The following is a 27713-nucleotide window of genomic DNA, read 5'->3' on the forward strand; positions in this document are numbered from 1 at the left end:
GTTGTACAAGATCTGCAAAGTAAAGGGTTTCCTGATTGCTCATTAGTTTCTGAAATGTGATGGCCTTTCATTTGTATTTAAAGAAAGGAATAGATACACTATGTCTTGCAGTTTTCAAAAGCCTTTCTAATACACTGTTCCATTTAATTCATAAAATAGAACTGTAGTTTATGGACAGGTATTTTCTTTTGAGAACATTACACTTCTCAATAGCAAAGAGAGTAGGTAGCAGAGATTGAACTCACATGTCACATTTCAAGTCTTGGGCTGTCTTTCTGTACACTGCTCACTATACCTGTGTTATCCAGTATGTAGCCACTAGTTATATATGTGACTCTTTAAATTTAAATTTACTAAAATTAAAATGTTGGTTCCTTAGTCACATTAACTCCATTTCAAGTGCTCAAGTGCCAACTTATGGCTAGTGGTTACCATGTAGGTCAGTGTAGATGTAGACCATGACCATCTTCAAGAGAGTTCTTTCACATGGTGGGGCTCTAAACTAATGAAGGAGGATGGAAGGATTTTATGGGTTATGCTTAATGTTTTTCAGTTGATTGCTGGACATCCATAAACTATAATCAGTGGCTGGGTTAGTTTTCTTCTAGAAAATAAACCTTGAACATAGCCATCAACAAGAAAGGTTTTGTTAGTGTGGAGGTTAATTTTATAACTTAGTGATATTGAGGAAACATACTCATAAGGAATTAAATGCCTTCAATATTAGTTCAATTAACATTATTTGCACATTGATTTCATATAAGTGATTATTAATAATTAATTGTATTTACCTATACTTCTAGGTGCTAAAAGTGGATGGTGCTTATGTTGCTGTAAAATTTCCAGGAACGTCCAATAACACAAACTGTCAGAGCAGCTCTGGTTCAGATGCTGATCCTTCTTCTCTCCTACAAGATTGTAGGTTACTTAGAATTGATGAACTGCAGGTAAGTGTAGAGGGACCACTCATCAGGTGAATAATGGAAATGACTGCTTGAGGTGGCTTATTACAGAGTTTAAGAACAAAACTCCTTTTATGTCATGCAGGTAGTGAAAACGGGCGGGACACCGAAAGTTCCTGATTGTTTCCAAAGGACTCCTAAAAAGCTTTGTATACCTGAAAAAACAGAAATTCTAGCAGTGAATGTGGATTCCAAAGGTAAAGATTCCATTTTCAACTGGCAGTCTATGTTCCATTAATACTTTCACAGTAAAAAGGGGTAGGATAAAGAGGTTTAGGGCTCATGCAATTTTTGTCCTGTGTATAACTTTATGTAATAAAATGTGTGTTTTGACATTGATTTACAGACGTGGCCAGAGATACCAAAATTTGGTAGACATCTAATAGAGATGACTAAAGCTATATAACTAAAGATGTATAATACATTTGTGTGTTTCTGAAGGTGTCCATGCTGTTTTGAAGACTGGAAATTGGGTGCGATACTGTATTTTTGACCTTGCTACAGGAAAAGCAGAACAGGAAAATAATTTTCCTACAAGCAGCATTGCTTTCCTTGGTCAGAATGAGAGGAATGTAGCCATTTTTACTGCTGGACAGGTATAGAGTCATATTTTTGTTTTTGAAAAGTAATTAAACAACATTGGCATTTTTGTGAAGCTTAGAGTCTAATTCTAGTTTGCTTGTTATTTAACAATTGAAGAATTTAGAATATTCAGCACATTTTAATACTAGGTTTCTTATTTGGTCATTACTAGTATAAATGTACCTATTATAAAGATCACAGTCATAGTTTTGATTGAGAACTAACTTTGTTATTTTCCCGCTAATATAGGAGTCTCCTATTATTCTTCGAGATGGAAATGGTACTATTTACCCAATGGCCAAAGATTGCATGGGAGGAATAAGGGATCCTGATTGGCTTGATCTTCCACCTATTAGTAGTCTTGGAATGGGTGTACATTCTTTAATTAATCTTCCTGCCAATTCAACAATCAAAAAGAAAGCTGCTATTATTATCATGGCTGTGGAGGTAATGTGACTTTTGAAACTACTTGGCATTTTAATTCAGAAGACACTGCTAGAGTCTTGACAGACAGCTTGAAAAGATCATTCATTTTTCTCTTTTCTGTGGATCTGAGAGGCAGTATGTGAAATACTAAATAGAGTGGTGCAGAACAAACTTTCTTTGTGTGTGATACAGTAAATGTGGTATCGATACTCTCAGTATGAAACCCAGGTACACAGTCCGGCAGGTTGGAGATGAGAGCTCCTGTGGAATAGCTGCTTGCAACCAAATGGCAGGCAGGCTGCTTGAACATAATCCCTATCACGGCGGTGTGCAGCCGAGTATCTTGATTTTAATTGATTTTTAAAGTGCTATCCTTTTTTTTTTAGTCTTTGAAGAGACTTTAATATGTATTATATTCTTGGTATACTGATTAATGCATGTATGTCACCAGACTTTAGCAAATTTAGTCTTATGGGGGATCATCTCATCTCATAATCTTGAATTGGAGCTCGCAGTTTTTGGAGACAGCTCAGAACCATATTCTTAGTTTTGTAGTAAGAATGCCCAGTCTAACATGTTGCAGGGACAGAAGTTTTTTTTCCTTGTGCCCCTCTCTTCCCCCACTTCTATAGAATGTTGGTTCTCTATAGGCAAGTGAATTATAAACAACAGAAGTTTATTTCTCACAATTAAGGAGGTGGGAAGTCCTAGATCAAGGCATGGGGAGATTTGATGTCTGGTGTGGGCCTGCTTACTAGTTCATAGATGTCCATTGTTTGTGTCCTCAGAAGGTAGAAGGGGAGAACTTTAGCCTCTTCAGCGCCTTTTAAAGAAACCAATTCCATTTATGACCTAATCTCCTCCCAAAAGCCCCACCTGTAAACATCACACTGGGGATTTGGCTTCGAATTATGAATTGGGGTGGGCGCAAGGTGGGGAACACAGTCTATAGCATGCTCTTTCACAGGTAGTTAATGCTGTGCTCTATAAATGCTTTATCAGAATTATCGTGTCTTTGACAATGAAATATTTGGGGATGTTGCATCTGTTAAGATTTTAGGGGGAATTGAAAGTTTTGGTTTTCATATGCCACCTTTAAGGGTATGAGAACAAACCTGGAATAAAATATGTATCCTTTGCTTAGTTGGTTATCAATACTGATAGAATTCTTTTTTTTTTTTTTCCCCTAATGGGATTTTATTTTTTTTTTTTCCTTTTTTTTTTTTTTATTTTTATATTCCCCCATACAATTGCAAACGCCCCATTCTGACCCCAATCCTTCCCCTCCCGCCCCCCACCCCCCAAAAAGTGTCTCTGGTTCATAGTTTTTTGTTGATTTTGATTTTCACTTTCTTATATTCATTTTCCTGGTCCCTTATTTAAGTTTTCTAGATTCCTGCTATGAGTGAGACCATCCGGTATTTTTCTTTTTCTTTTTGGCTTATTTCGCTGAGCATGATCCCTTCCAGCGCCATCCATGTTGCTGCAAATTGCATGTGTTTATCTTTTTTGAATGCTGAGTAATATTCCATGGTATATATGTACCACATCTTCTTGATCCAGTCATCTATTTTTGGGCATTTGGGTTGTTTCCAAAGCTTAGCTATTGTAAACAGTGCTGCTATAAACATAGGGGTGCAGGTGCTCTTTGGAATGGATGTTTCTGTGTCCTTTGGGTAAATACCTAGGAGTGGAATTGCTGGATCATATGGAAGCTCTATGTTTAGTAGGTCCAGAAATCTCCACACAGCTCTCCACAGTGGTTGGACCATCAATACTGATAGAATTCTAACATGAATAGTTATATATCTTATAAACCGGAGGTGGGCATAGGCTGGCCTACAGGCCAAGTTCAGCCATCCCCATTCATTTGTACATTGCACATAACTGCTTTCCTGTTACAAATACCTGCTACAAATATTTCCCGGTCTTTTATAAAAAATGTACTTACTCTTTCCCATTCTTGTCTGTTATATGCTGTTTAGAAGAACTCTTAGGTACAACTCCTTTTGTCAGGCTACCTGAAATTGTCTCTACTTATTTGCAGGGCCAATTACATTATTGTGCTGGCCGTGGGAATTTTTTTGGCTTAATGCAATGTGCTATTTAAACTCATTGAGGTTATTTTTTTTCTTTAATTTGTGTGAGCACAGAAACAAACTTTAATGCAGCACATCTTACGCTGTGACTATGAAGCTTGTCGGCAGTATCTTATGAATCTTGAGCAAGCAGTTGTTTTAGAGCAAAATCTACAGATGCTACAAACGTTCATCAGCCACAGATGTGATGGAAATCGAAACATTTTGCATGCTTGTGTATCAGTTTGCTTTCCAACCAGCAATAAGGAAACTAAAGAAGAAGAAGGTGAGATTAAGAATTATAACAAGGTCTTTAAAAAGAATTAGGCAATTTTGAAAAATAAAAAGAAAATGAAATCACTGTAAAGAACTTAGGTATTCTTTCACTCTGGTTTGCAAAATCTAGGCATTCCGTCTCTGATGGTAAAAATGCCTGTCCTCTTGTCTAGGTACCTGTGTAACATTAAGCAAATAATAATTTTATCAATGTTTTGTTGTATTGAACTCTTTTCTATTACATATACAGTCTATGTATAGTATTTAATGAACTCTACTGATTTTATAATTGCAGGTGACTTTTATTAATGGAAATTATTTAGCAAGTTAAGCCAAATTATGTTGAAGCATCTTTTATCCCAATTTTCAGAATGTGGAGGAAAAATAATGAGCTGTTATATGTTTTTGGAGAGATAGATAAGTTTTTTTTTTTTTTTTTTTTTTTGCCATAAACTTTTTAATTGGTGGCTCAATGAATGGGTAAAATTGAAAACCCTAAAGTGCAATTATATAATTCATAATGTTTTTTCTTAGTTTTAAATTATGCTAATGGTATTTTAGTGGCTACTGTTTTTGAATGGTGGTTTGTACTAAACTAAGACTAAGGTACTGATATGATAACTCTTTGGTAATAAAAATGAAATTTCACTCTACTTAGGAATAATCTTATTTTTGACCCTTGAAGGTTGAAAAGTAAGAATAAGGAAATAACTTGCATATTAAAGATTCTAAGGAGGAAAAATTAGGAAAAATTAAATTAAAAATTTAATAAATTAAAATTATTTCAAGTATGTAAATTACAGCACTAAAGTATAAAACAAAAGTTTGAATTCATTCTAATTCTTTTCTCTATGTTTCAGAAGCAGAACGCTCTGAAAGAAACACATTTGCAGAAAGACTTTCTGCTGTTGAGGCCATTGCAAATGCAATATCAGTTGTTTCAAGTAATGGCCCAGGTAATCGGGCTGGATCATCAAGTAGCCGAAGGTAATGTGACTTTTACCAGGAAAGTTTAATTGACAGAAACAAACCAGGCACAGAAAGAAATGTATCTTTTTATCTATTATATGCATAAATTGGTTTGTTTTTGTTCTTCCCAATATTACCCTTGGAAAAAAATATCTGGTAATATCTAATTAAAGTTTAAGAGTAGAACGGTAGGATCTAGGATGCTTAAAAAATTGAGATAATTTAGGCAGGTAGTTCAAATTTGATTCTTTGTATGTGTTTTCAATTTATCATTCCTGCTTCTTAGGAAGTTTTCTTTAGTTGAAGAACAAATAATAGAATAATTGAAAGAACATCAATCAGCCTTTTATTTTCAGATTGCTTATTTAGGTGAGTCTCTCAGATGTCTTAATGATCTGGGAAGAAACGAAAGCTGGTGAATATTATGAATCACTCCCATGAATCACAATGGTACTTTAAATTTTCAGACTTTCTGAATTGTGAGTTGGATGTAACTATATAGCACATTTAGAATTACTAAGTGTTTGAATAGATGAAGAATATAAAGAACTTAGGTTATAGGGTTTTTTTTTTGTTTTGTTTTGGTTTTTTTTTTGTTTTTTTTTTACTGCAAGAAAAGACACATTTCTTCTAGACACCAGAGCCAGAATTCTCGGATGCTTGTCAGATAGTTAATGGAAGCACTGTTTACTGTGCTAATGTGATAGGTTGTAAGATGTGCTTAAAATGAAGACTCTCTTTGCCAGTTTTATTCCATATTCAACTTTCCCTTTAAAAATACTCTTAAATTGATACCAACTTGATAGCTTCCCAGGTTCAAAAACATCCTGAAGTAAATAAGATTTATCAAAAAATATATGGGTGACCAAATTTTAATTGAAAACATGTAGACGCTATAAAATGGGGATTATGACCAGCTTATTTTTTTTAGGACTACACTAGGCAAAGTGGTCTAAAACGGAAAGCAACTTAAGTTCTTCATGATGAAATTAGTGTCTGAATTATTTCAGGTATTTCATTTCCTCAGGGAAAATACAGGTGCAAATCAAGTTGGACTCTGATATGGTTTGTCCAATTCCAGTGCTGCCATCTTTTTTTCATGTAAGGATTATTTTGAAGGCAAAGACTAAAAGGAGCTTCAAGAGTGGGTGATCTGTTGCTCACAGAAATAATTTGCAGAGTAAGCTCCTTTGAGGCATTTGCTGAAGATTTCACTGCAGTGCTCTTAACCAATTCAAACTCAGGGCTGCCGGTTGAACAGATGAAAGCACAGGAGTCTTATTATCCACGCCGGGCAGTAGGAAGTCCACAGACTGCTTCATTGAAGTGAAACCCTCCTCTCTAGCCTACAATGGATTTTCTAGGCGATGCCCCTTGATGAGTATGCAGGCTGGGATTCATGAGCTGTAAAGCTCAAAACTGATGAATTGCAATATTGAATGGAGTACTGTTAAATGCCTTCAGATGATGATTTGACTCAGAAGTTTTGTTATGTGACTCAATAGTTCCTGAGTACAAAGGGCAGATTTAGTGGAAAGCTTGATTGATGCATCTGATTACAGGTGTATGTACTCTAGAGATTGTTAATCTGGAAGACACATGACCTTCGCTTTTTTGTCACAGTGGTATGTTTGAACATGACTGGATTCTAAGGCTTCTGTAGCATGGATATAACGTGCTTACAAAGAGGAAATTACATCATCCTTGAATTCTTCCATATTGTCAGAAAATACGATGACTACAGGCAAGCCTATACGAAGAAATGTCAAAACTCTGAATCTTAGCAGCCAAGGTGGTATCTCCTCAGTATTGTCCTCAGCCACTGAGGATACAGGTGAATCTTCATGAATTGTGTACAACATCTTGAAGAATAATTTTCTTTTTTTGTTTTTTGTTTTTTGTTTTTAAAGAATCTATATGAGGAGCTGGGCATTGTACTTAAAAATGTTCCCAAGACCTAATGAAGAAAAGAGGTTAAGGACTTTTTTAAAAAAATGACAAGGAATGAGCCCCCTCATTTAATATTGAATTGACTACATCACAACAACAAAGTTGGGAGTTTGCAAGTTCAAGATAGACTATGGTCTCAATTTATCTTCACTTATTCTTAATCTACTCTAAGCTAGCATTGGGAGAATAGCCCACATATGTTTTGTTTGGCCTCTGCAATGTTAAAATTAAAAAAAAGCCTTTTTAAAATTTGAATGCCTTAGATCAGCATGTACACCTCTAGTTTGCCATTAATCCCTGCTTATACCTGTCTGCCCTTTCCCTCAATTTATTTTACCTCTGGGCCCAGCAGGCATTGAATTTGTAATGCTGGTGCAGACATTCTTCTTGATATACCCAAAACATGTATTTACTTCCAGGTTATTTGCAGTGCCACCCAATTGCTGAATTTTTTCTTCTCTGTTTTGAGTAAGACACATTAGGATACAAGGTGTCTTGTGTTGAGCTTATTTAAACTTGTATGGGAGCATCACAGTGTGAATAGTCACCCTGGTGAGCGCTGTTACTGGTAAGGGCCTGCCTTTCTCTGGTGGTGATGTTTTTGGACAGGGAAGTGACTGACTAAAATAATCGCTGTGGCCTGCTCCTCCATATTATAAAAATTCTTAAATTCAGATTTCTAATTTGGGGAGATAACATTGATATAATTAAAGAATTAACTATAGTTATTTTTTAATAGTGACTAATAATAAATAATCTGCTATGTGAGACTTTAAAATCTATTTTGCAGACTCTTCCAAAGAATGTTTGTTTCCAAAGGTTTATTACCATACACAAGCTTTATAAAATAGACATGTTTCTGAAAGTAGCCTTTAAAAGAAATTTTTTGTAACTGCTTTAAAAAAAATTCCGTATATAATTGAAAATGTATCAATATGGAAAAAAAATTTGCTTTCAGATAAAATTGTAGTTATAGAGATTCAATCATTAATAAAGCTTTATAAATTATATATATATATATAGAGAGAGAGAGAGAGAGACACACATAGTGCTCACCTGGTAAGCTGTTAGGTCTTTCACATCAGAAATATCATGTCTTTGGGATTAAAACTGCATGGGAGAATGACGTCCCTTATGTGTTGCCTAGCCCATAAAATTGAATTTTTACCGTTTATTCATTTAGAAGCTCTAAAATTGTGACTGAGTGAAGGGATTTGCCTTATGTGCTCTCTCTTAGTTGCTATTAGTTCTTACTGTGTTAATTCTGTAACATTACTCAGGTATGGATTTATATATAGGTAGTTAACCATGGCCCCTTACAAGGTCTGTACTTGTGATTATTTCTTTTTCTTTTTAGTGATGTACGCACACCTGCGCAGTATGTTTTGTTTTTTGTTTTTGTTTTTGTTTTTGTTTTTTTTTCATATGGCAGGAGAAATAAAATCACGCCCAGACATTAACCCAACAACACATTTCACAAGCTCCAGTTTCATTCATTCATTTCCTTAGGATGCAAATTGTATTGTTAAAGATTTTTTTTTTTTGTATAAAAATCTATTGGTATTTGTTTTAAAACTGCTTATTGTGTGGACATTAATTAGATTGCTTTAGGGAACATAGAAATGGGATTTAGTGGGCTAATAGTATTACCGGTTTTGTGCTAATCAGTATGTTGCTGATATCTATTATTAAACTTAATTCTCACTGATTATAAACAGGGGACAGAAAATTTTTTTGTTTTAATGTTCAACTGTTCATTTTTCTTAATTGTATCAAAGATTATTTTCTAATTTTCACTGCAACTTTTGTTCCCTGTGCTTAAGTTTGTGTGGGAGCTATTAATATAGTGATTAAGTGCTGAACTGGGTATTAGGAACCCCCAGTTTCATTTCTATCCCTCACTGACTTACTCTGTGATTCCAGAATTGGCATGTGTACTGCACTTCCCTTGTCTGGAGTATTTGCTTGTAGAGCAAACTTTGATCTCAGATGAGAAGTTCTGTGCGCTTTTTCATTACATTTAGTCATGGTGGTGAGCTCTGATTGTATCTGTTTTTTTAGTTTGAGATTACGGGAAATGATGAGACGTTCTTTGAGAGCAGCTGGTTTGGGTCGACATGAAGCTGGAGCTTCATCCAGTGACCACCAAGATCCAGTGTCACCTCCCATAGCCCCCCCTAGCTGGGTTCCTGACCCTCCTGCAATGGATCCTGGTAAGATCTCGTTTATGTTTAATAAAAAGACAAGGTCATAGGAAAAAGAAATAGTACATTTTAATGGGCTATTTAGAAATTTGGAATATTTAAAAATAGCCAATGAGTATTATAACTTAGTTATAAAGATTTGGCATAAAGTGTTTGTAATTTTAAAATTAAAATTCTATAAATTCTTGTTGGGTATCCCTCTTGTTACTGAAATAAATTTTGCAATACTGGCAAGAAGCTACTATGAAGATACGGCAATAATTGCCTAGTGGATTCCTTCTCTTACAGTTTGGAAAAGAGATTTTATTACTTAAATCTCTGTCTGATTTGAGCTTTGACTTGCAGAGAAAAGTCTTAAGGCCAGTTAAAAGAATGTTTAGGGATATGTTGCCTATAATGATGTACATCCTGCTGTTCTGTTTACTGAAAGATGGTGACATTGATTTTATCCTGGCCCCTGCTGTGGGATCTCTTACCACAGCAGCGACTGGCACCAGTCAAGGACCAAGCACCTCTACCATTCCAGGTGAGAGCCTCTATTATTTTATCTGCCTAGGAATTTGGAAGATAAAGGGATATATACTTTGAATATAGGTTTCCACAGATCTACACTTTCATCTCATGGAGACTTTCTTGACCTGCAAAGCATCCTAATGATCTGAATTATCTTCCATGTATCAGTAAAATTGTGGTATATATATTCAAAGACTTCATTAGTTAAGAATTGTAAAATTTGTGAGTTTGTTTAATTCTTTATAATGAAGTTACTAGTTTATTGCTAATACTAGAACTTTTTTCTTATATCTCATTTGATACTTGGTATATTATTCTATAATATTCTTCCACTCTGTCTTGTTTACTCTTTTTTTGTTATTACATGGTCTGCTTAATTACAGGTCCTTCGACAGAGCCATCTGTGGTAGAATCCAAAGATCGAAAGGCCAATGCTCATTTTATATTAAAATTGCTATGTGACAGTGTTGTTCTGCAGCCTTATCTACGAGAACTCCTCTCTGCCAAGTAAGAAGTTGAACATACTTTTGATATGAAAATTTAGCTTATTTCCTTTTATTTTTCCAGTTCTTGCAATGTGTGGACAACAATTACATTATGTGATTTTAAGATAATTTATCAAATTTTGACATTGTATTCCCTGTTACTAAGCTCTTTTCAGTGAAACAGGCCTGCTCCAAGATCATAAGAGTATACCCTAGATGAATACAAATTGTTTTTTATGTCACCTTGATCAGGGTGTATATTCATGTGTTAAAACGATCATAGTACAGTTACTCTCAAGTGTGAGTTCATAAGTTGGTTATATCCCTATGACCTGAGAAATTGAAAGTTAGCGATTCTTCCAACACTACACTAAAAGTGTGTCTCAGTAGGTCTGGGGATGGAGTCTGGAATTTGTGGTTTGAATCTGATGGTTTTTTTGGAAATTTTTTTGGCTTGCACAATTATCATGGGATTATACATAGTTTTTGATAAATTTTCTGTGGTAAATGCTCATTGACTATTAATAGACTGTCTCTGTCCTTTGTTTAGAAACTCGTAATAATGAGCATCTTTTTTAAAGTTAGCTAATAGATGTGCCAGGCTCCTCCTGCATGAACTCTTAATTCTTGAAATAACTGATTGGAGCATAGGTGCTGTCACCCCACCTCCATTTACATTTGAAGGAACAGGCATGAAAGTCAGTTAATTTGTGCAAGCTCACAAGACTAGTAGTGAGTGACACAGCTGTAACTCCCACCCTAGTCTGTCTCTTGATTCTAGAACTGAAACTCCCAATCATAGGGAGTTTACTACCTTCCTTTACTACCTTTACTACCTTCCTGTATTTACATACAAGAAGGTGTTTTGAGTTTTTTTTTTTGAGGGCAAGGGGAATTTTCACACTTAAGCTTTTATGACCTTTGGATGAAAATGATCCAATTTTGAATTCATGATTAAAGAAGTAAATTACTTCATTTACTGTCCCACTAGTAAACTAGGTCATTGGATTATAAATAATTCATTATGATTTGAGGTACAGATAAAAATGGTGTTAAATACAAATATATGCAGTATATCTTTTTATTTTTTCAATTGTCATTTTAATTTGTATTTACGGTGTTTTTAAGCATGTTATATTTGTATAATTTCTTCAGAATCATTGTCTAAAGGATTTTTAAAGTATTGTCTAAACATTTATTGTATTGTTCCCTTTCTCTTCATTTTTAATCCATCATGCATTTCTATTTTACTAGTCCTTTATTTTAGTATCCTTACAGTGGTGGATTTTTTTTCTCCTTTACCTGAGAAAGTAGATAAAATATTTGGAAACTAATGCTATTCTATTAATCAGGTGGTCTTATTGATGTTAGTTTTGAAATAAATTAGAGGCAAAGTTGTTTTAGCTGACACTGGGGTGTGCAAGCATAGAGATTCTCAAATTGGTCCTTTTTTAATTATAAATATAGGAGAATTTTCTAGAGTTGCTAACAATTTCCTAAGTGGTATATCTGGAAATTAGTTACATAGATGATGCGGTTACAAAAAGTCTTTTCTTCATCTTCTTAATCTCAATTCAAGCATAGTGGTGCTGGATGTTTGTATGTGTGGAGGGTATGTGCAGGGGTATGAGGGATTTAGAAAAGAATACTCATTTTCAATTTAAGGATTCATTCCTTAGTCTCTCTCCAATCCTAGATGTGGGTGATTAGATTTTGGCTTTTATAATATAAGTTTAAAAAGTAAGTTTTGATAAAATCACTCTAGTTGTTAAAGATAACAGGATCCTGTTATTTCCAACCAGCTCATAATTCCCTGAAGCAGATAGCATGAAGCTTTTTTTGGATAATTGTTTTGTTTTTAACTGAAAATGTGAGCATGTCTGTAAAAAATTGAAGAACTTTGTGTTATAGAATCATACTTTATCTGTGTCTTCTACTAGCCTATCATCAAATGGAAATATTATACATTTGTCACATGTACAGTAATTTGGTGTAGGAGAGATACATAAATATGTTTGGGAGTAAACAGACGGGAGAAATGTTTTCATTCTAGAGCAGGCAGTTTTATAAAAATGAAGTTTCAGTAGAACCATTAGGAATATGTAGGAAGTGACTAGTAGGAAGAAGAGTGAGCAGCAATATAGAAATGGAGGAAACAGATATTTTAAGAAACACTAACTCACCCCAAAAGAGAAAGATCAGAAGAGAATAATAGCTAGTTAATTTGAAATTTTAGGCTAAAGTGACCACTTTGGTTTCTGAATAATGACTTTGGTTAGACTAAGGTGGGGTTACAAGGATAGTATTGGGATAGTGGTATAAAAAGGATTAAAAAGGGCAAGAATAGAGTGAACCAGACTGTTTTTGTATGTTTACCTGTAACATTTAATATGTGTGTTGCAATAAACTAATGAGTTGATGAAAATGTAAATGAAAGATCAGATGCAAAAAGTGAAAAAGTGTTTTAAGAAGGCTTTGTGAGGAATCCGTTTTTTTTTTTTGTCTCAGTTATCAATGAAAATGATACTTTGGCTCACATATAAGGTGTAGAGAGCTGATTTGGGAGAAAGATAATTTGTGACATTGTTAGGCATGTTGGATGTGAGGTGTCACTGAGCTATCCATTAGTAGATTAATCAAATAAGCAAGCATAGATAAGGTAGTTTAAAGAAGTGGTTAGTTGTATGATGGATGAAAGAGGGAGGAAGACTGAGGACGGAATTTTAGGAAATGCAAGTAATCCCGGAGGGAATAGAAGAAATTCAGTGAGCAGAATTGAAGGTATTTTTTAGGGGATGATAGGTGCTAATAATATTTATTGAGCACATTTTATTTGCAGGACATTATGCTAGAAGCTTTTAAAATATTAATTCATTTAATTATCACCACAGTTGTATGAGATAGAGCCCATTACTATCCCCACATCTTGAAAGTATTAGTTTAACTCCACAGCCCTTGCTGGTCTAGTCTTAAGTGTCACTAAGGCTAAGAAAGAGAAACATGGTTTAGAAAGACAAGGATTCCACAGAAGTGACTTTCTTTCTTTAGTGAGACCAGAAAATACCACCCATGATTTTCTTTTATTGATGAGACATAAAAATTAGTTTTCGTTTCATCATGAAGATGTATTTCTTTTATGATCAGAAAATAATAATAATGTTTTATACATTTTTTTCTTATTTTAGGGATGCAAGAGGGATGACACCATTTATGTCAGCTGTTAGTGGCCGAGCTTATCCTGCTGCAATTACCATCTTAGAAACAGCCCAGAAAATTGCAAAAGGTAACTTACTTCAAGTCCTTAATGAATTGCTTATTTTTTAATTTGAATAGATCCTCTACTGTGCACATAAATACTCAGTTGATTTGAAATTACCAAGATAATTATTTTGACTATGTTTATATTAGTATAAATAATAAAATTCATGTGTTCATACTTTTTTTCAGTTTTCTAACTTACTTCAAAGAGCAACTGACATAAATTTCTTTTAAAAATTTCCATAACACATACCAAATTAACTGGTCTTTTGAAAATAAAAATGGATTACTGCTAGAACCTATCAGCAGCTTGTGGTCATGATAATATTTTATAGAAATTGGCAAATGTCTCACTGTTCTTATATCTGACATGGAACTCCTGCTTAATAGATAGCATTAAGGAATATCAATTCCTGCCAGTAGCCTTTAAAACAATAGTTATCTTTTTAAAACACTGTCAAAAACTAGATGGTCTGTAATTCTTAAATAAAAGTAGAACTTGAATCTTCATTGCATCATGCAGAGCTAACAGTTCAGATAGCCGTGATATTCATATGTTTGTATTGTCCTTTGTAACTGATATAATTTTACTTTGTTTACTTGGCATTGTAGAGGCCAGATTTCCTTGCCTGTTCACTTTGTATATGAATTTTTTTTTAATCACTATATGTTAGTTTCTGATTTATACTGTGTAAATATTAGAGCTTTTCCTTTTAAGGAAGGTAGTTGATGGGTGTGAAGAAGACATTCTCAATATATGAACTACTGTATTCTTAATCTTTTTAGCTGAAGTATCCTCAAGTGAAAAAGAAGAAGATGTATTTATGGGAATGGTTTGCCCATCAGGTACCAACCCTGATGACTCCCCTTTATATGTCTTATGTTGTAATGATACTTGCAGTTTCACATGGACTGGAGCAGAACACATTAACCAGGTAAGTTATACATTTCTAATTATGATCGCTTTAGGTTTTCTCTTTTTCCCTTTTACTGTCACTAGGGTTATAGTTCTTTGAAATTGCAAGCCTCATGTTTCCTTTTACTCTTGAGTTATGAAATTCTCTAAAGAAAATTACTTTTTTAATTCCTAAGTAAATGAGACAAAGGAATTGATTGTTAATTTAGTTATGGGATATCAAGAAAATTAGAAATCTTTATTGAATAATATAATCTGATCCACAACTTTTGATTTAGGTAACTGTGAAAAAAATAATTTTTCCCCTACTGGTATTATTTGTTTTCCATTTGTATAATTTCCAATTGTATAATAAACTACCTGTGACTGTTGCCAGAGCACATTAGTTTGTTTTGCTGTCATTGTATGAATTGTTTTAGAAAATATCAGAAATAATTATTATGATGAGGTGTATGTATTTCTTTTAAAGGGTGTATATCCTTTCAATTTTAGGATATTTTTGAGTGCCGAACTTGTGGCTTGCTGGAATCACTCTGTTGTTGTACAGAATGTGCAAGGGTTTGTCATAAAGGTCATGATTGCAAGTGAGTACATTCTAGTTGTCTATATTGTTATAAACTATATTAATCTTCACTGTGTCATGTTTTAATTATTTCATAATTTAGAAAGAAAGCTGCCCTCTTTAAGCCAGTTTCAGTATTAAGGTGTGGTTCTTGATTTAAAGGGGGCTGTGAAATGTTTGTTTGCCAGTGCTTATATAGCCTTCTTTAAATTAAATGAGGCTAATATAGGAAAGTACACGCATTATGTCTATGCATTGTGACTTCATGGAACCGAATTCGTCTTTTGAGAATTGTATCTATGGAATTTTGTCTGTATTCTTCAGCCAACTTCTCTGGCCCCCTCTCGTAGTGTTTATTAGCAAGAAATTGCTGTGAGCATTAAGAGAATCATGGTCAATTTTTGACCTGTGCCTTATTTAAACTAAAAGTTCTAGCCTTTCATCTGGCAGTGGTTAACTAGGACTAACTTGTTCATTTTCACAGACCTAAGAAACAGTAAGTAGAAGCGCCCAGCACTAACATTTGTAGTGCCTTAGAGTCCCAAATAGGGATATCAGCTATCAGTGTATGCTCGGATGGCTGGATGTTATTTAATAGAAAATAGTTTTTTAAAAACCATCCACTGTGCTTTAAAATAAGTAATCATATAGGAAAAGTGGGAAGTTTTTATAGATACTGCATATTTGCTTTGTAATTTTTATTTAAAGTATTTTGGCTAATAATATCTTTAAATATCTAAGAGTGATAATCTGTTCAGTGATTGCTTACTAAGTGTACTCACCATGTTAGATGCTAGGGTGGTGTTAGATAATATATTCCCTGTCCTCATAGGATTCACTGTCCTGTTGGACGCAGCAAGGTCTTAGGGCTTTAAGGTTCCTTCGATGCACATAGTGGGACCACTTTTGGGATTGTGGGGAATATAAAGATACTCCAGGTGAAGTGACTATTTCTGAGTCACTACAGGATGTCCTCTTTTAGAATTTTGTGTTGCTTTGTAGACTTCGTGCCACTAAGTAACCCTCATGATGCATGCTTTAACAATTAAAATTTGCATTTAAAAATTAACAAGTGTGCTATCTGGTTTCAATATATTATGCCTCTGTACTTTTTTTTTTAAAGACTTATTTTTTTATGCATACAAGAGCTGGGGTACAGGCCAGAGATGTGGGGGGGTTAGAGGATTCACCAGACACAGTGGGGAATAGAGCAGGTAGATTGACTGAAATACACTGCTGAGGGAAGCAGCAGGTGAGTCAGGAGAGGTCTGCTGCGCCATGTGGGTTGCTCCCTGGCTGGCCAGGAATTGAACTCGTGCTGCAGAGGCTGTGGACTGCCTCATAGTGCAGTGCTTAACTCCTTGCACCACCAGGGAGGCCCCTCTGTACTTATAATATAGGCCATTGTGTATGTTTTAAATTTCAATTTTTGTATTTGTATGTGAATTTCACCTGTAGACTGAAACGGACGTCACCCACAGCCTATTGTGATTGTTGGGAGAAATGTAAATGTAAAACTCTAATTGCTGGACAGAAATCTGCTCGTCTTGATCTACTTTATCGCCTGCTCACTGCTACCAATCTAGTCACTCTGCCAAACAGCAGGCAAGTGGGATTTTTAGGACTTATATTAAATTGAGAAAGCACAGCAGATCTGAATAGCTGTCGTTTCTCCTCCCCGCCCCCCAATGAAAATACTCTGTTTTGCAGGGGAGAGCATCTCCTACTCTTTCTAGTGCAAACAGTTGCAAGGCAGACGGTAGAGCACTGCCAGTACAGACCTCCTCGAATCAGGGAGGATCGAAATCGGAAAACAGCCAATCCTGAAGGTGAGTAAATTTGACATGTATGACACACGTGAAAAGCAGTATGTGTATTTTCTGTCTTACCCATTGCTTTACTTTTTAGACTCAGATATGCCTGATCATGACTTAGAGCCCCCAAGGTTTGCTCAGCTTGCATTGGAGCGTGTTCTACAAGATTGGAATGCTCTGAAATCTATGATTATGTTTGGGTCCCAGGAGAATAAAGACCCGTATGTATTCGTTAAAATTTTCTTAGACTTAAATATATTCCTTGTCAATGCAGGCATTTACAGTGCATTCTTTCTTTCCTTATTCTTCAGTCTCAGTGCCAGCAGTAGGATAGGACATCTTTTGCCAGAAGAGCAAGTGTACCTCAATCAGCAAAGTGGCACAATTAGGCTGGACTGTTTCACTCATTGCCTCATAGTCAAGTGTACAGCAGATATTTTGGTAAGTCTTTTAAATGTTTACTTACAAGCACAAGAAAAGGATTTCATTTGTTTGTTTTGCTTCTTGTGATTGTGCTCTATTCCAAAGTGAGTACTGACAAGTTCTAATTAACCAATATGTTAAGGGAAATGAATTTTGAGGTAATTTGAATGTCTTGGTTAGCAGCAGTGTTCTTTCATTTTAAATAAAAATCTCAAGGTATGTTGAAAATACAATAGTATAAAAACACGGAACAGTGTTGAAAATTAGTAGTAACTTAGTATAATTTTTTAACTACCCACTTTGCTCTGTGAGGTTAGAAAAGAATGTAAACCATGAACCTAGTGCTGATGAGATTGTATTTGATACTCTTTTGGAAAACAACTTGATAATATCAAGAGCCACTGCCCTCAGAACTTGTCGTAAAAATTTATGACAAAGAAAAAATCATGTCATAGAATAATTTGAAATTTAAAAATGGAAATACTGTATGATTTAGTCCTAGTGGGCTATTGAGTCAGATTGCAGCTCAGCCACTTACTGAAATGTCATGCAGCAATTTAAAAATAGAGGTTATTATAGGTAACCTTAAAAAAAAAGTGAGATTAGATTTTCTGCATAATAAAAATCTATGATATGCTGTGTATAAAGAAAGCAGTAATAATGATGGAGAGGAATGGGGTTATGAAATTATTAATAAAAATATTTGCGTCTGCTTTGTTGTTTTGCTAAATGCCCAATAGTCTGTTCATTTGATATCCTTGGTGGTGGTGTTCTAAACAAAAATTGAGGTACATAGAATTTAGGGATTAAACTGTACGACTTTTGAGACCCACTCTATGTCAGGCACAGTGGTGTGTGGCCATAAATTAATCACTGACATTGTAAGTGTTTGGTTAAAATTTATTTTGTGGTTTTTACTGGAACTGTTAATATTGAAAAAATGTTACTAGTTTTTCATTTTTGAATGTCTAAAGATCGTAGGCACTTCCTCAACATTAATAGAGTGATTATGTTACTTTAAAGCTTCTAGATACTCTGCTGGGTACATTAGTGAAAGAACTCCAAAACAAATATACCCCTGGCCGTAGAGAAGAAGCTATTGTCGTAACAATGAGGTTTTTGCGTTCAGTGGCAAGAGTGTTTGTCATTCTCAGTGTGGAAATGGCTTCATCCAAAAAGAAAAAGTAAGTCGTCCTTTTTGATTTTGGCTTTTTTATATTTTCAATACATTTTTTCTGATAATGATAGCATTATATGCACGAAGGAATTCATAAACTATTCCTACCTGTTCTTTTTTGCTCTAGCAACTTTATTCCACAGCCAATTGGAAAATGTAAACGTGTATTCCAAGCACTGCTACCTTATGCTGTAGAGGAATTGTGCAATGTGGCTGAGTCACTGATTGTTCCTGTCAGAATGGGAATTGCTCGCCCCACAGCGCCATTTACTCTGGCGAGTACCAGCATAGATGCCATGCAAGGTAGTGAAGAATTATTTTCAGTGGAACCACTGCCACCACGACCATCTTCTGATCAGTCTAGCAGGTAAATTTTTCCCTGGTAACAAATGCTGATTTCTTTCTTTGTCTGGAAATGTCAAGTTTGACTTTTGCCTAACCACTTAGTTGGTGTATGTACACGATCATTTGTTGACTAAATGGTAAAGATTTTAATTCGTAAAGATTTTACTTTTAGAACATGTGAAAGCACTTTTAAAATTATACATATCTAAGGTGACATGGACATAGATGTAGGGTTTTGTTTTGGTTTAATGACACTCTTTATTATGCTACTAAAGTATAAACATTTTTACTTTATATTTTTCCTTACCTTTAAGGATAGCCTGCAGTAAGGCCAGCTTGAGGAATGAAAAGACGTAGCATTCTCAAAGGCTTGGATTTGAGGGTAACTTGTATTTTAAACCCTAAATAACCAGAGTGGTAGAATTTTAAGACACTCTGTACAATGGCAATGTTATTTAGAAGAGAGCTGAAAACAACTCTTAACTAAAAAATTTTTAGATAAGAAAATTATTTTTCTCTTAAATCTCTTTTTGTCTTTTCCATTTGCTTGATAATTTCCCTAGCTAGACCATATACTTGTTGACTCAGAATATTTAGAAACTAAAATGTCCTGATACCTTTTGACACAGTGCTTTTCAAACTTCAACATGTGTGTGACTCACTTGGGGATCTTACTAAAATGTAGGTGCTGGTTCTGGAAGCTTAGGAGAGACCTGAGAGTCTGCATTTCTTACAAACTCTCAGATGATGTCAGCAACCTACAAACTCTCAGTTGCCTTGCTTCGGAGCCACGTTTTTGAATTGTAAGGCTCTAGAGACTGTTAGCAAATATTTATTTCATTTGGTTTTCTTAAGTCTGTGTGTGTATAATAATGTTTTAATAAGGATCTTTAGGACCTAAAGGCCCTTCTTCCTCTTTTCTTGGAATATACTTTTGTACTAACAAGGATGGCTTGCTTTCCTATTTTGGACAGTTCCCAAGACTTCCTTGCTGAGTTTTATCTGGGATGCTGTTGAGTATTTGTTCTCTCACAATTCTTTATGTGTCAGTGTCCCAACTTTTCCTTTATTGTCAGGTCTCCTAGGATATACTGGAATCTAAATCCATGGCTTTCAAACCTCTCCCTTGTAGCCTTGCCAGTGATTTGCTTCCAAGATTTGGTGAAAGCCATTATAAATCAAGCTATATATTTTCAGAGTTGCCAAAGATTTACCCCATTATCCATTGACTTTGTTCTTTGCTTTTCAATTCATTGAATATGCTTTGAAATTATTTCATCTCTAAATAGTATCCATGAGCCTGTTCCTAGTAACTTTAAATGTTTTGTGTTAACTTCCCTCTAAACTCTTTATTAAAGTCTCTTTTTAAGCTTTCCTCTTCACTCCATCTGCCTTGGTTGATTCTGGAGCCACTCTGTCATGTCTATCCAGATGATCTCATTTACTAATCAAGGGACAATATTGCTAATGCTTTTTATAAGTGTTGATACAGATGTCATTCATTATAATACAGTATACTCACTCCTCAAAAGGGTAGGGTATGTCTTGACAAGTGTGCAAGCATGTCATAAGTAGAAAGTACACACTTGACCAGTCCCTGGGATTTCTCCTGTGTCGAGTGGTAGATATGAATCACCCCTTGAATGCACAGTCTTGAGTTTAGTGGTTTTGCTTTTTCCTGTTGCGTCTCTCCATTTCTTTAAAACTTTTATGCCCTTATTAACTAATTTGTTTTTACTCTACCTCCATTCTTACAGAATAACAGTTAGTGAAATTTTAGTATGAGTAGGAACCATATGTACCATTTGTACATTACTATTTTATCAGTAACTCATATAACCCATACTCACTATCATTCTTTTTTTTTATTTTTTTAAAGATTTATTCATGCATATGAGGGCTGGGGTACAGGCCAGAGATGCAGGGGGTGAGAGGATTCACCAGAGACACAGCAGGGAACAGAACAGGCAGACCAACTGAAGTACACTGCTGAGAGGAGCAGTGGGCGAGACAGGAGAGGTCTGCCTCGCAATGTGTGTTGCTCTCTGGCCGGATGGGGATCTATATTATTGAATATTAGATGACAGAAGAGAAAGAGAATAATTTTTGCTTGGCACTTGTTGATAAGAGCACTGGCTTAACCTGAACTCTGAAGCTAGAATCAAATTAGTTCTATGCTCTCGTGAGCACTGAGCTTATTGTTAGAAGTTCTCTGAAGAAATGTTTTATCCTGTCCCAGTCAGCAATGGATGAGATAGGCAAGACATTCGAAATCTGTTGTTTTTGCATGATTTATGTTTGGTTTTATGTATGTGCAGGGGGCAGAGAGAGGATTCCTGTGATAAAACTTCTAGTTTACTTAGACCCCAGACTGTCTCCCGTGACATCTATAGCTTGAAACCCTTCTAGCCTAAGATAGATATCAGTAGATGCCTTGTATGTAAACAGTGGCACCATTACTCTCTCTTTTCCAATATTAATGTTTCCCTTTATCACCTGTATGTTTATTGTTTTCTTAAGAGAATATATTATATTCTAGCATATTTAGGTCCATACCAAGAGGATTTCTCTATATAGCTTTGCAAATTGCTGGAAATATAAGTATCCAAAACTTAAAAAGGTACTTTAACAACTTATGTTATATTGGGTTTTAAGGACTGTGATGTTTCATTGTGCCAGGGGGGTCTAGTGAGAAAAAGGTTGAATCATGGTGTGAAGAAAACTGAAGCTCCATGTTATGTTTTGGCTGTGTCATACATGCTAAGTACGTAACTTCTTAAATTAAGTAACAACATTGAGGGGACTGTAGATTTGGAAAAGTTTGTTCCAGGATTTTTTTTCTTATAATGCCCAATAATTGTCACTTCACACATTCTTGACTTTTATTTTTAGTTAATAGTGAAAATGTTAAAATCCACTTGGTGGTTGGTAATACCCTTATCATTTCTTCAGATTTTCTTTTCTCCTCTTTACCAGATATGTAATTCACTGTCTCAGTGAATTATCAATTGCTTAGTTACACTTCTAGTAGTAAATACCATATTGATGCTGTGTTTATCTGAAGGCAAAGTCTCAGTTTACTCTTTACAGGTAAATTGGTTTGATTGTAGTTTCTCAGAGGAGCTGAGGTGAGAAAAGAACACTAACAGTGTAAACACTTGTGAGTCCTTTATCTTTAACCTCTTACAGACTGTGTTTCTTAGGCTGAAAATAAAGGATAAATGAAGTCACAGGGTCATTTAACAACTATCTTCTGATCTCTGACCTGCATTTTAACTTGTGTTCTCTGGTTCTCCCTGGCCTTTCATTCCAGAGGCATTTTTCCTTTTGAGGCCCTTTCCAATTCAGATTTTTAGGGATGTGAAACATTATTTTTGTCACCTCATTTTTTGTTGTGATTGTATTTTAAAATCCTATTCTTGAGCTGATTTTTTTCCCCCCTCACACACATCAGCAAGCCAGTGGTTAACAGGCTGGTGCAAATTAGAATTCACATTGGGCCTCTGAAGGAATACACCACTCATAGTAAGCACACTTTCATTACTGGACGAATGCTGCTATTGAGCTTTTGGAAGCTGAGGACTGTTGGTGCTGAGAGCGGTGGATAAGGGGAAATCTTCCCTGTAGACTATTTCAGTGGGAAGGAATCATAAAAATATGTATATTAACACAGACTTGAAATGATTTACCAAAAAATAAATTCTGAGATTCATAAATCAAATCTCTGTGGTAAATAATTTCTTTGGGGGTTATATTTTCTGATATACTATAGATTAATTACTATTTTCCAAGGATATTTTAGGTCATATTAAAAATAGCATCCTAGCACATTGAATAAAATTGGGAAGCATGAAAGTCTGTGCTGTATGTCAGAGGTATGGCAACAGTGTATTCATCATTTCCTTACTCCTTACAGCTCCAGTCAGTCCCAGTCGTCCTACATCATCCGGAATCCGCAGCAGAGACGCATCAGCCAGTCACAGCCTGTTCGGGGTAGAGATGAAGAACAGGATGATATTGTTTCAGCAGATGTGGAAGAGGTGGTTTTAACTGTTTAAATTGTGGTAGACTAGAGACTTATTTGGGAAGGGAGGGAAGGAATAGTCTATAGATGTTTCATTAATAGTAGCTTACTATTTATATACATTTGCTTCCAACCCTTAGACTTTTTTGTTACATGTTCTCATTTGTGGTTGTCCATCTTAACAGTATTTTTATAATCCTTAATTTGCCAAGTAATGAGAAATTGGAAACAAACTTGTTTTTGCTTAAGTGTTCATAGAAAAAATATTCTCAAATTAAGAGATTAGAAGTTTTGTACAATATAAGTGAAAGAATACCGCACATTTATTATGTAAATTTTGTAATTGCCAAAGTTTTTTTAAAAACTCACAATTGTTAATACTTGTAATTTTAAAATTACAAGATTCTATATATGTGAACCTATATATAAGGTTCACAAATGTTGAGGTATTGTTGATGTGACTTCTGATATTGTCACCAGCAAATGAAGATTTTCAAAACTGCTTAGTGTTACACTTCCCTATAGTTAGAGATCTTTGTGCTTTAATTTACTAGTTGCTATAGAGGAACACAGGTAGAAATGTGGGTTTATGATGTACTTTGTCTACAAATAAGATTCTGGATTTAGGTTGAGGTGGTAGAGGGTGTGGCTGGAGAAGAAGATCATCATGATGAACAGGAAGAACATGGGGAAGAAAATGCCGAGGCAGAGGGACAACATGATGAGCACGATGAAGACGGTATGAGAAGCTATTCAGTATGAGTCAGTCAGGTACCTGAAGAGATACTATGCAGAAACACGTGTGTGATGTGTGGTCAAACATTTTCTGCCAAGGGAGTCTTTAGCAATCTGTTTCAGAATTTTAGAAGGTGATCTATACATTGTGTGTGTGTGTGTGTGTGTGTGTGTGTGTGTGTGTCTACTGATAATTCTAAAATTGTCCTCTTCTACTTTTATTTATTTTAGGAACTAATTACTAACTATATTATGAAACATTTTCAAATTGGAGGGGGAGAGGAACACAAATGCTTCATAATCTTAACCAGATGTAGATGTTTGTGATTTTATTTTCGGTCCTCCCCTGTACTGCCCACTTCCATACATGTCCTTTAGAGGTGTATACATATATGTATATAAATATATTTTTTTTTGTAGCTTTCTTTTTCACTTTATCATTTTGACCTTTTGTTACAATAGCCTCATAATCGTTCTTATTAGTAGCCATAGGATTGTCTCTTTTTTTAAGATCAGCTTTATTGAAGTATAACTGATGAATATACAATAAACTGTATATTTTTTTAATTTATAATTTTATGTTTTGATTTGTGTATATACCATGAGATATAAAGAACAGATGTTTTTAACTTCCTTCCTCTTTTGGAAGCCAACATATAAAACTAATGAAAATGGAGCTGTGCACCTAACCCAGAGCTCTGCCCACTGATTTGAGGCCCTGGTCTAACACTTTTTACTTAAGGCTCTGCAGGACAGATTTTCTTTTGCTGTGTAAGAGTCCCCTGCGTACAATAATTTACCTAGTTTTTCCTCCCATGTTGGGCAGTCAGTAATGTGTACTGTAGTAGTTGTCACTGCAGCCACCTGTTTCCTTCAGCCCCCAAATCCTTAGTTCCCACCCTTAGGATATTCTGGCTTATCATATCCTATCTTGATCCACAGTGAGTTTGTACTTTTCCCTTCCTATTTAAATACATTTGCTAGGGAGTGACATGGAACTGGACTTGTTAGCAGCAGCTGAAACAGAAAGTGACAGTGAAAGTAACCACAGCAACCAAGATAATGCTAGTGGGCGCAGAAGTGTTGTCACTGCAGCAACTGCTGGCTCAGAAGCAGGTATGTTACCTTATCCTAGCAACTTCCTTGCATCTGCTAATAAGACTGTGTGTGTAGTCAGCATGATTGGTTCAACAATATTCAGTGTGAGTGGCTAAGCCATATTTTTAACTTATATTTTTTCCTATAGATGTTGGTGAAGAAATTATCTTAGTGCTCTTTTGTAGTTTTTAAATAATGGATTCATTTAAAAGAATTCTTTTCTAATGCAACTATTTTAATGATGTTTTGTAGACCATTGAATACAGCCTGCTATTCTGTATAGCACGTTTATTTCCTGAATCGGAGGTATTCTATCACTTCAAATATTAATAAAATCACAATGGTTTTGGTTTTTAAAATGTAGGTGCAAGCAGTGTTCCTGCCTTCTTTTCTGAAGATGATTCACAGTCAAATGACTCAAGTGATTCTGATAGCAGCAGTAGTCAGAGTGACGACATTGAGCAGGAGACCTTTATGCTTGATGAACCATTAGAGAGAACCACAAATAGCTCCCATGCCAATGGTGCTGCCCAGGCTCCCCGTTCCATGCAGTGGGCTGTCCGTAATACCCAGCATCAGCGGGCAACCAGCACAGCCCCTTCTAGCACATCCACGCCAGCAGGCAAGTATGAAAATTTGATGTTCCTGGGAGTGCTTAAGTAGATTAAGTCATTTGTGTTCATCCAGAGAACAAATTAAGTAGTTTCGTAGTCATTCTTCATTATTTTGTTCAGTTGAGATACAGAAAATTTTTTGTTCATGACCGGATTTCTCAATCTCTGTACCATTGCTCCTTTGGACTAAATGATTATTTTTTAGTATATCTGCTATCTTGTGCATTTTAGAATGTTTAGCAGAATCCTTGACCTCTCCCCACCAGAGGCCTGCAGCACCCTACCCCTTAATGTAACAATAAAATAAAAATCTGCAGACATTGCCAAATGTCCTTCCTTTTAGGGTGGTGGGGGCAGTGGCACTATTGTGTCTAGTTGAGAACATTATAGTAATTCTTGTACATCCTCCTTATTCCCTTTCCTAAGTTAGTATGACTTAAGATAAATTTTTTTACTCAATTACCACATTTGCTAATGTAGTTGATCTTTTAGCTTATTTAAAAATGCCCAATACTAGAGAAATAAGAGTTAACAAGTGACATTAATTTACTGTGGTTCTTTTTTTCTTATAGCAAGTTCAGCGGGTTTGATTTATATTGATCCTTCAAACTTACGCCGGAGTGGTACAATTAGCACAAGTGCCGCAGCTGCAGCAGCTGCTTTGGAAGCTAGCAATGCCAGCAGCTACTTAACATCAGCAAGCAGTTTAGCCAGGGCCTACAGCATTGTCATCAGACAAATCTCGGACTTGATGGGCCTGATTCCTAAGTATAACCACCTAGTATACTCTCAGATTCCAGCAGCTGTGAAATTGACTTACCAAGATGCGGTAAACTTACAGGTAGGAAACCATTCAAAAGTTACTATTCGAATGTATTTTATTGTCGGTTGTGAGGATTCCAGTATAATGCACATTAATACTACAGATATTTATGTATTTACATAGTACTATATCAAATTAAATTTTATTTGGATAGCTTTAATTATTTTAGTTTGGTCTTCATAGAATTATGTAGAAGAAAAGCTTATTCCCACTTGGAACTGGATGGTCAGTATTATGGACTCCACTGAAGCCCAGTTACGTTACGGGTCTGCATTGGCATCTGCTGGTGACCCGGGACATCCAAATCATCCTCTTCATGCTTCTCAGAATTCAGCGCGGAGAGAGAGGATGACTGCTCGAGAAGAGGCCAGTTTACGAACCCTTGAAGGGAGACGGTATGAAATTCTTCATCTGTCCATGTATGTTTGGACAGATCCCTTACATCCTAGAAAGCTAGAGTTTTTTTTGTTTTTTTTTTTTATTGCAGTTACGTAAGACCTCCCTAATATGGAGGAAGTAAGTGCCTTGCATTCTTTCTAAATTGTGTAGTTCTGGCAAAATAAATTAAAAATCCAAGCAGTTTTTTAAAAATATATTTGCATTATAGGAATCTGATACTAAGTACTTTCCATTCTTTTTTTTTTTAAAGATTGATTTATTTATGCATACAAGAGCTGGGGTACAGGCCAGAGATGCCAGGGGTTAGAGGATTCACTAGAGACAGACTGGGGAACAGAACAGGCAGACCGAGGGTTGCTCACTGGCCAGCCGGGAATCGAACTCGTGCTCTAGAGACTGTGGATCACTTCATAGTGCTGTGCTTAACCAACCCCTTGTGCCACCAGGGAGTCCCCACTTTACATTCATTTTTGAAGTACTTGGTCTACGTCCTTGTCTCACTGTCCGCCAGGTCCCCACTTGAAAGGCATAATACTCACTGGAAGTCTTACTTGATGAGGATGGAGTAGGAATGTAGTTTATGATTGGGAAAGCTGTTCATCTGTGTAATTACACAACAAAGCTGCTCTTTGGTTTTGCAAATTTTTTTTCTGAATACTGGTCTTTTGAAACATAATTGAAGTACATTTCTCTATGTGTTTGTTGTTTGTTTTTTTTTTTAAATCTTTCCCATTATTTTTTTTTAAAGATTTATTTATTTATTTATTTATACAAGCACTGGGTACAGTCAGAAGCGCGGGAGGGTGAGAGAATTCACCAGAGTCAGAGCCGAGAGCAGAGCAGGCAGACTGAGGAAGTACATTGCTGAGGGGAGCAGCGGGCAGCAGGAGAGGTCTGCGCGCCATGTGGGACCCTCCTCCAGTGGCGGGGAGCAGCCAGGGATTGAATCGGTGCTGCAGAGGCTGCAGGCAGCTTCGCAACCCAGCACTCAATCGCTGCGCCACCGGGGAGGCCCTTTATTCAATTATAAAATGACCTTTTGTCAAGACTAAGATCTAGCCCAAAGATTGAACACTGGAG

General features: G+C 35.6%; 1 protein-coding gene across 1 annotated transcript in view; it reads left to right on the forward strand.

Moving 5' to 3' along the window:
* The window catches only part of UBR5 (ubiquitin protein ligase E3 component n-recognin 5), a 125295-nt gene that overhangs the window by 69355 nt on the left and 28227 nt on the right, over positions 1–27713 (forward strand). The window contains exons 17-40 of the mRNA XM_037503099.2: positions 804–947; positions 1048–1159; positions 1404–1558; positions 1794–1991; positions 4124–4334; positions 5185–5311; positions 9305–9456; positions 9878–9973; positions 10344–10467; positions 13631–13728; positions 14490–14638; positions 15112–15203; positions 16640–16786; positions 16892–17010; positions 17090–17216; positions 17307–17436; positions 18442–18602; positions 18723–18962; positions 22857–22980; positions 23592–23703; positions 24684–24815; positions 25162–25419; positions 25984–26252; positions 26418–26629. Of these exons, the coding sequence (XP_037358996.1) occupies positions 804–947; positions 1048–1159; positions 1404–1558; positions 1794–1991; positions 4124–4334; positions 5185–5311; positions 9305–9456; positions 9878–9973; positions 10344–10467; positions 13631–13728; positions 14490–14638; positions 15112–15203; positions 16640–16786; positions 16892–17010; positions 17090–17216; positions 17307–17436; positions 18442–18602; positions 18723–18962; positions 22857–22980; positions 23592–23703; positions 24684–24815; positions 25162–25419; positions 25984–26252; positions 26418–26629 (3689 nt within the window). The remainder of the gene's footprint in view (positions 1–803; positions 948–1047; positions 1160–1403; positions 1559–1793; positions 1992–4123; positions 4335–5184; positions 5312–9304; positions 9457–9877; positions 9974–10343; positions 10468–13630; positions 13729–14489; positions 14639–15111; positions 15204–16639; positions 16787–16891; positions 17011–17089; positions 17217–17306; positions 17437–18441; positions 18603–18722; positions 18963–22856; positions 22981–23591; positions 23704–24683; positions 24816–25161; positions 25420–25983; positions 26253–26417; positions 26630–27713) is intronic.

Source organism: Talpa occidentalis, unplaced genomic scaffold, assembly GCF_014898055.3.
Source record: "Talpa occidentalis isolate TD23 unplaced genomic scaffold, MPIMG_talOcc4v2.1, whole genome shotgun sequence".
NCBI lineage: Eukaryota > Metazoa > Chordata > Mammalia > Eulipotyphla > Talpidae > Talpa > Talpa occidentalis.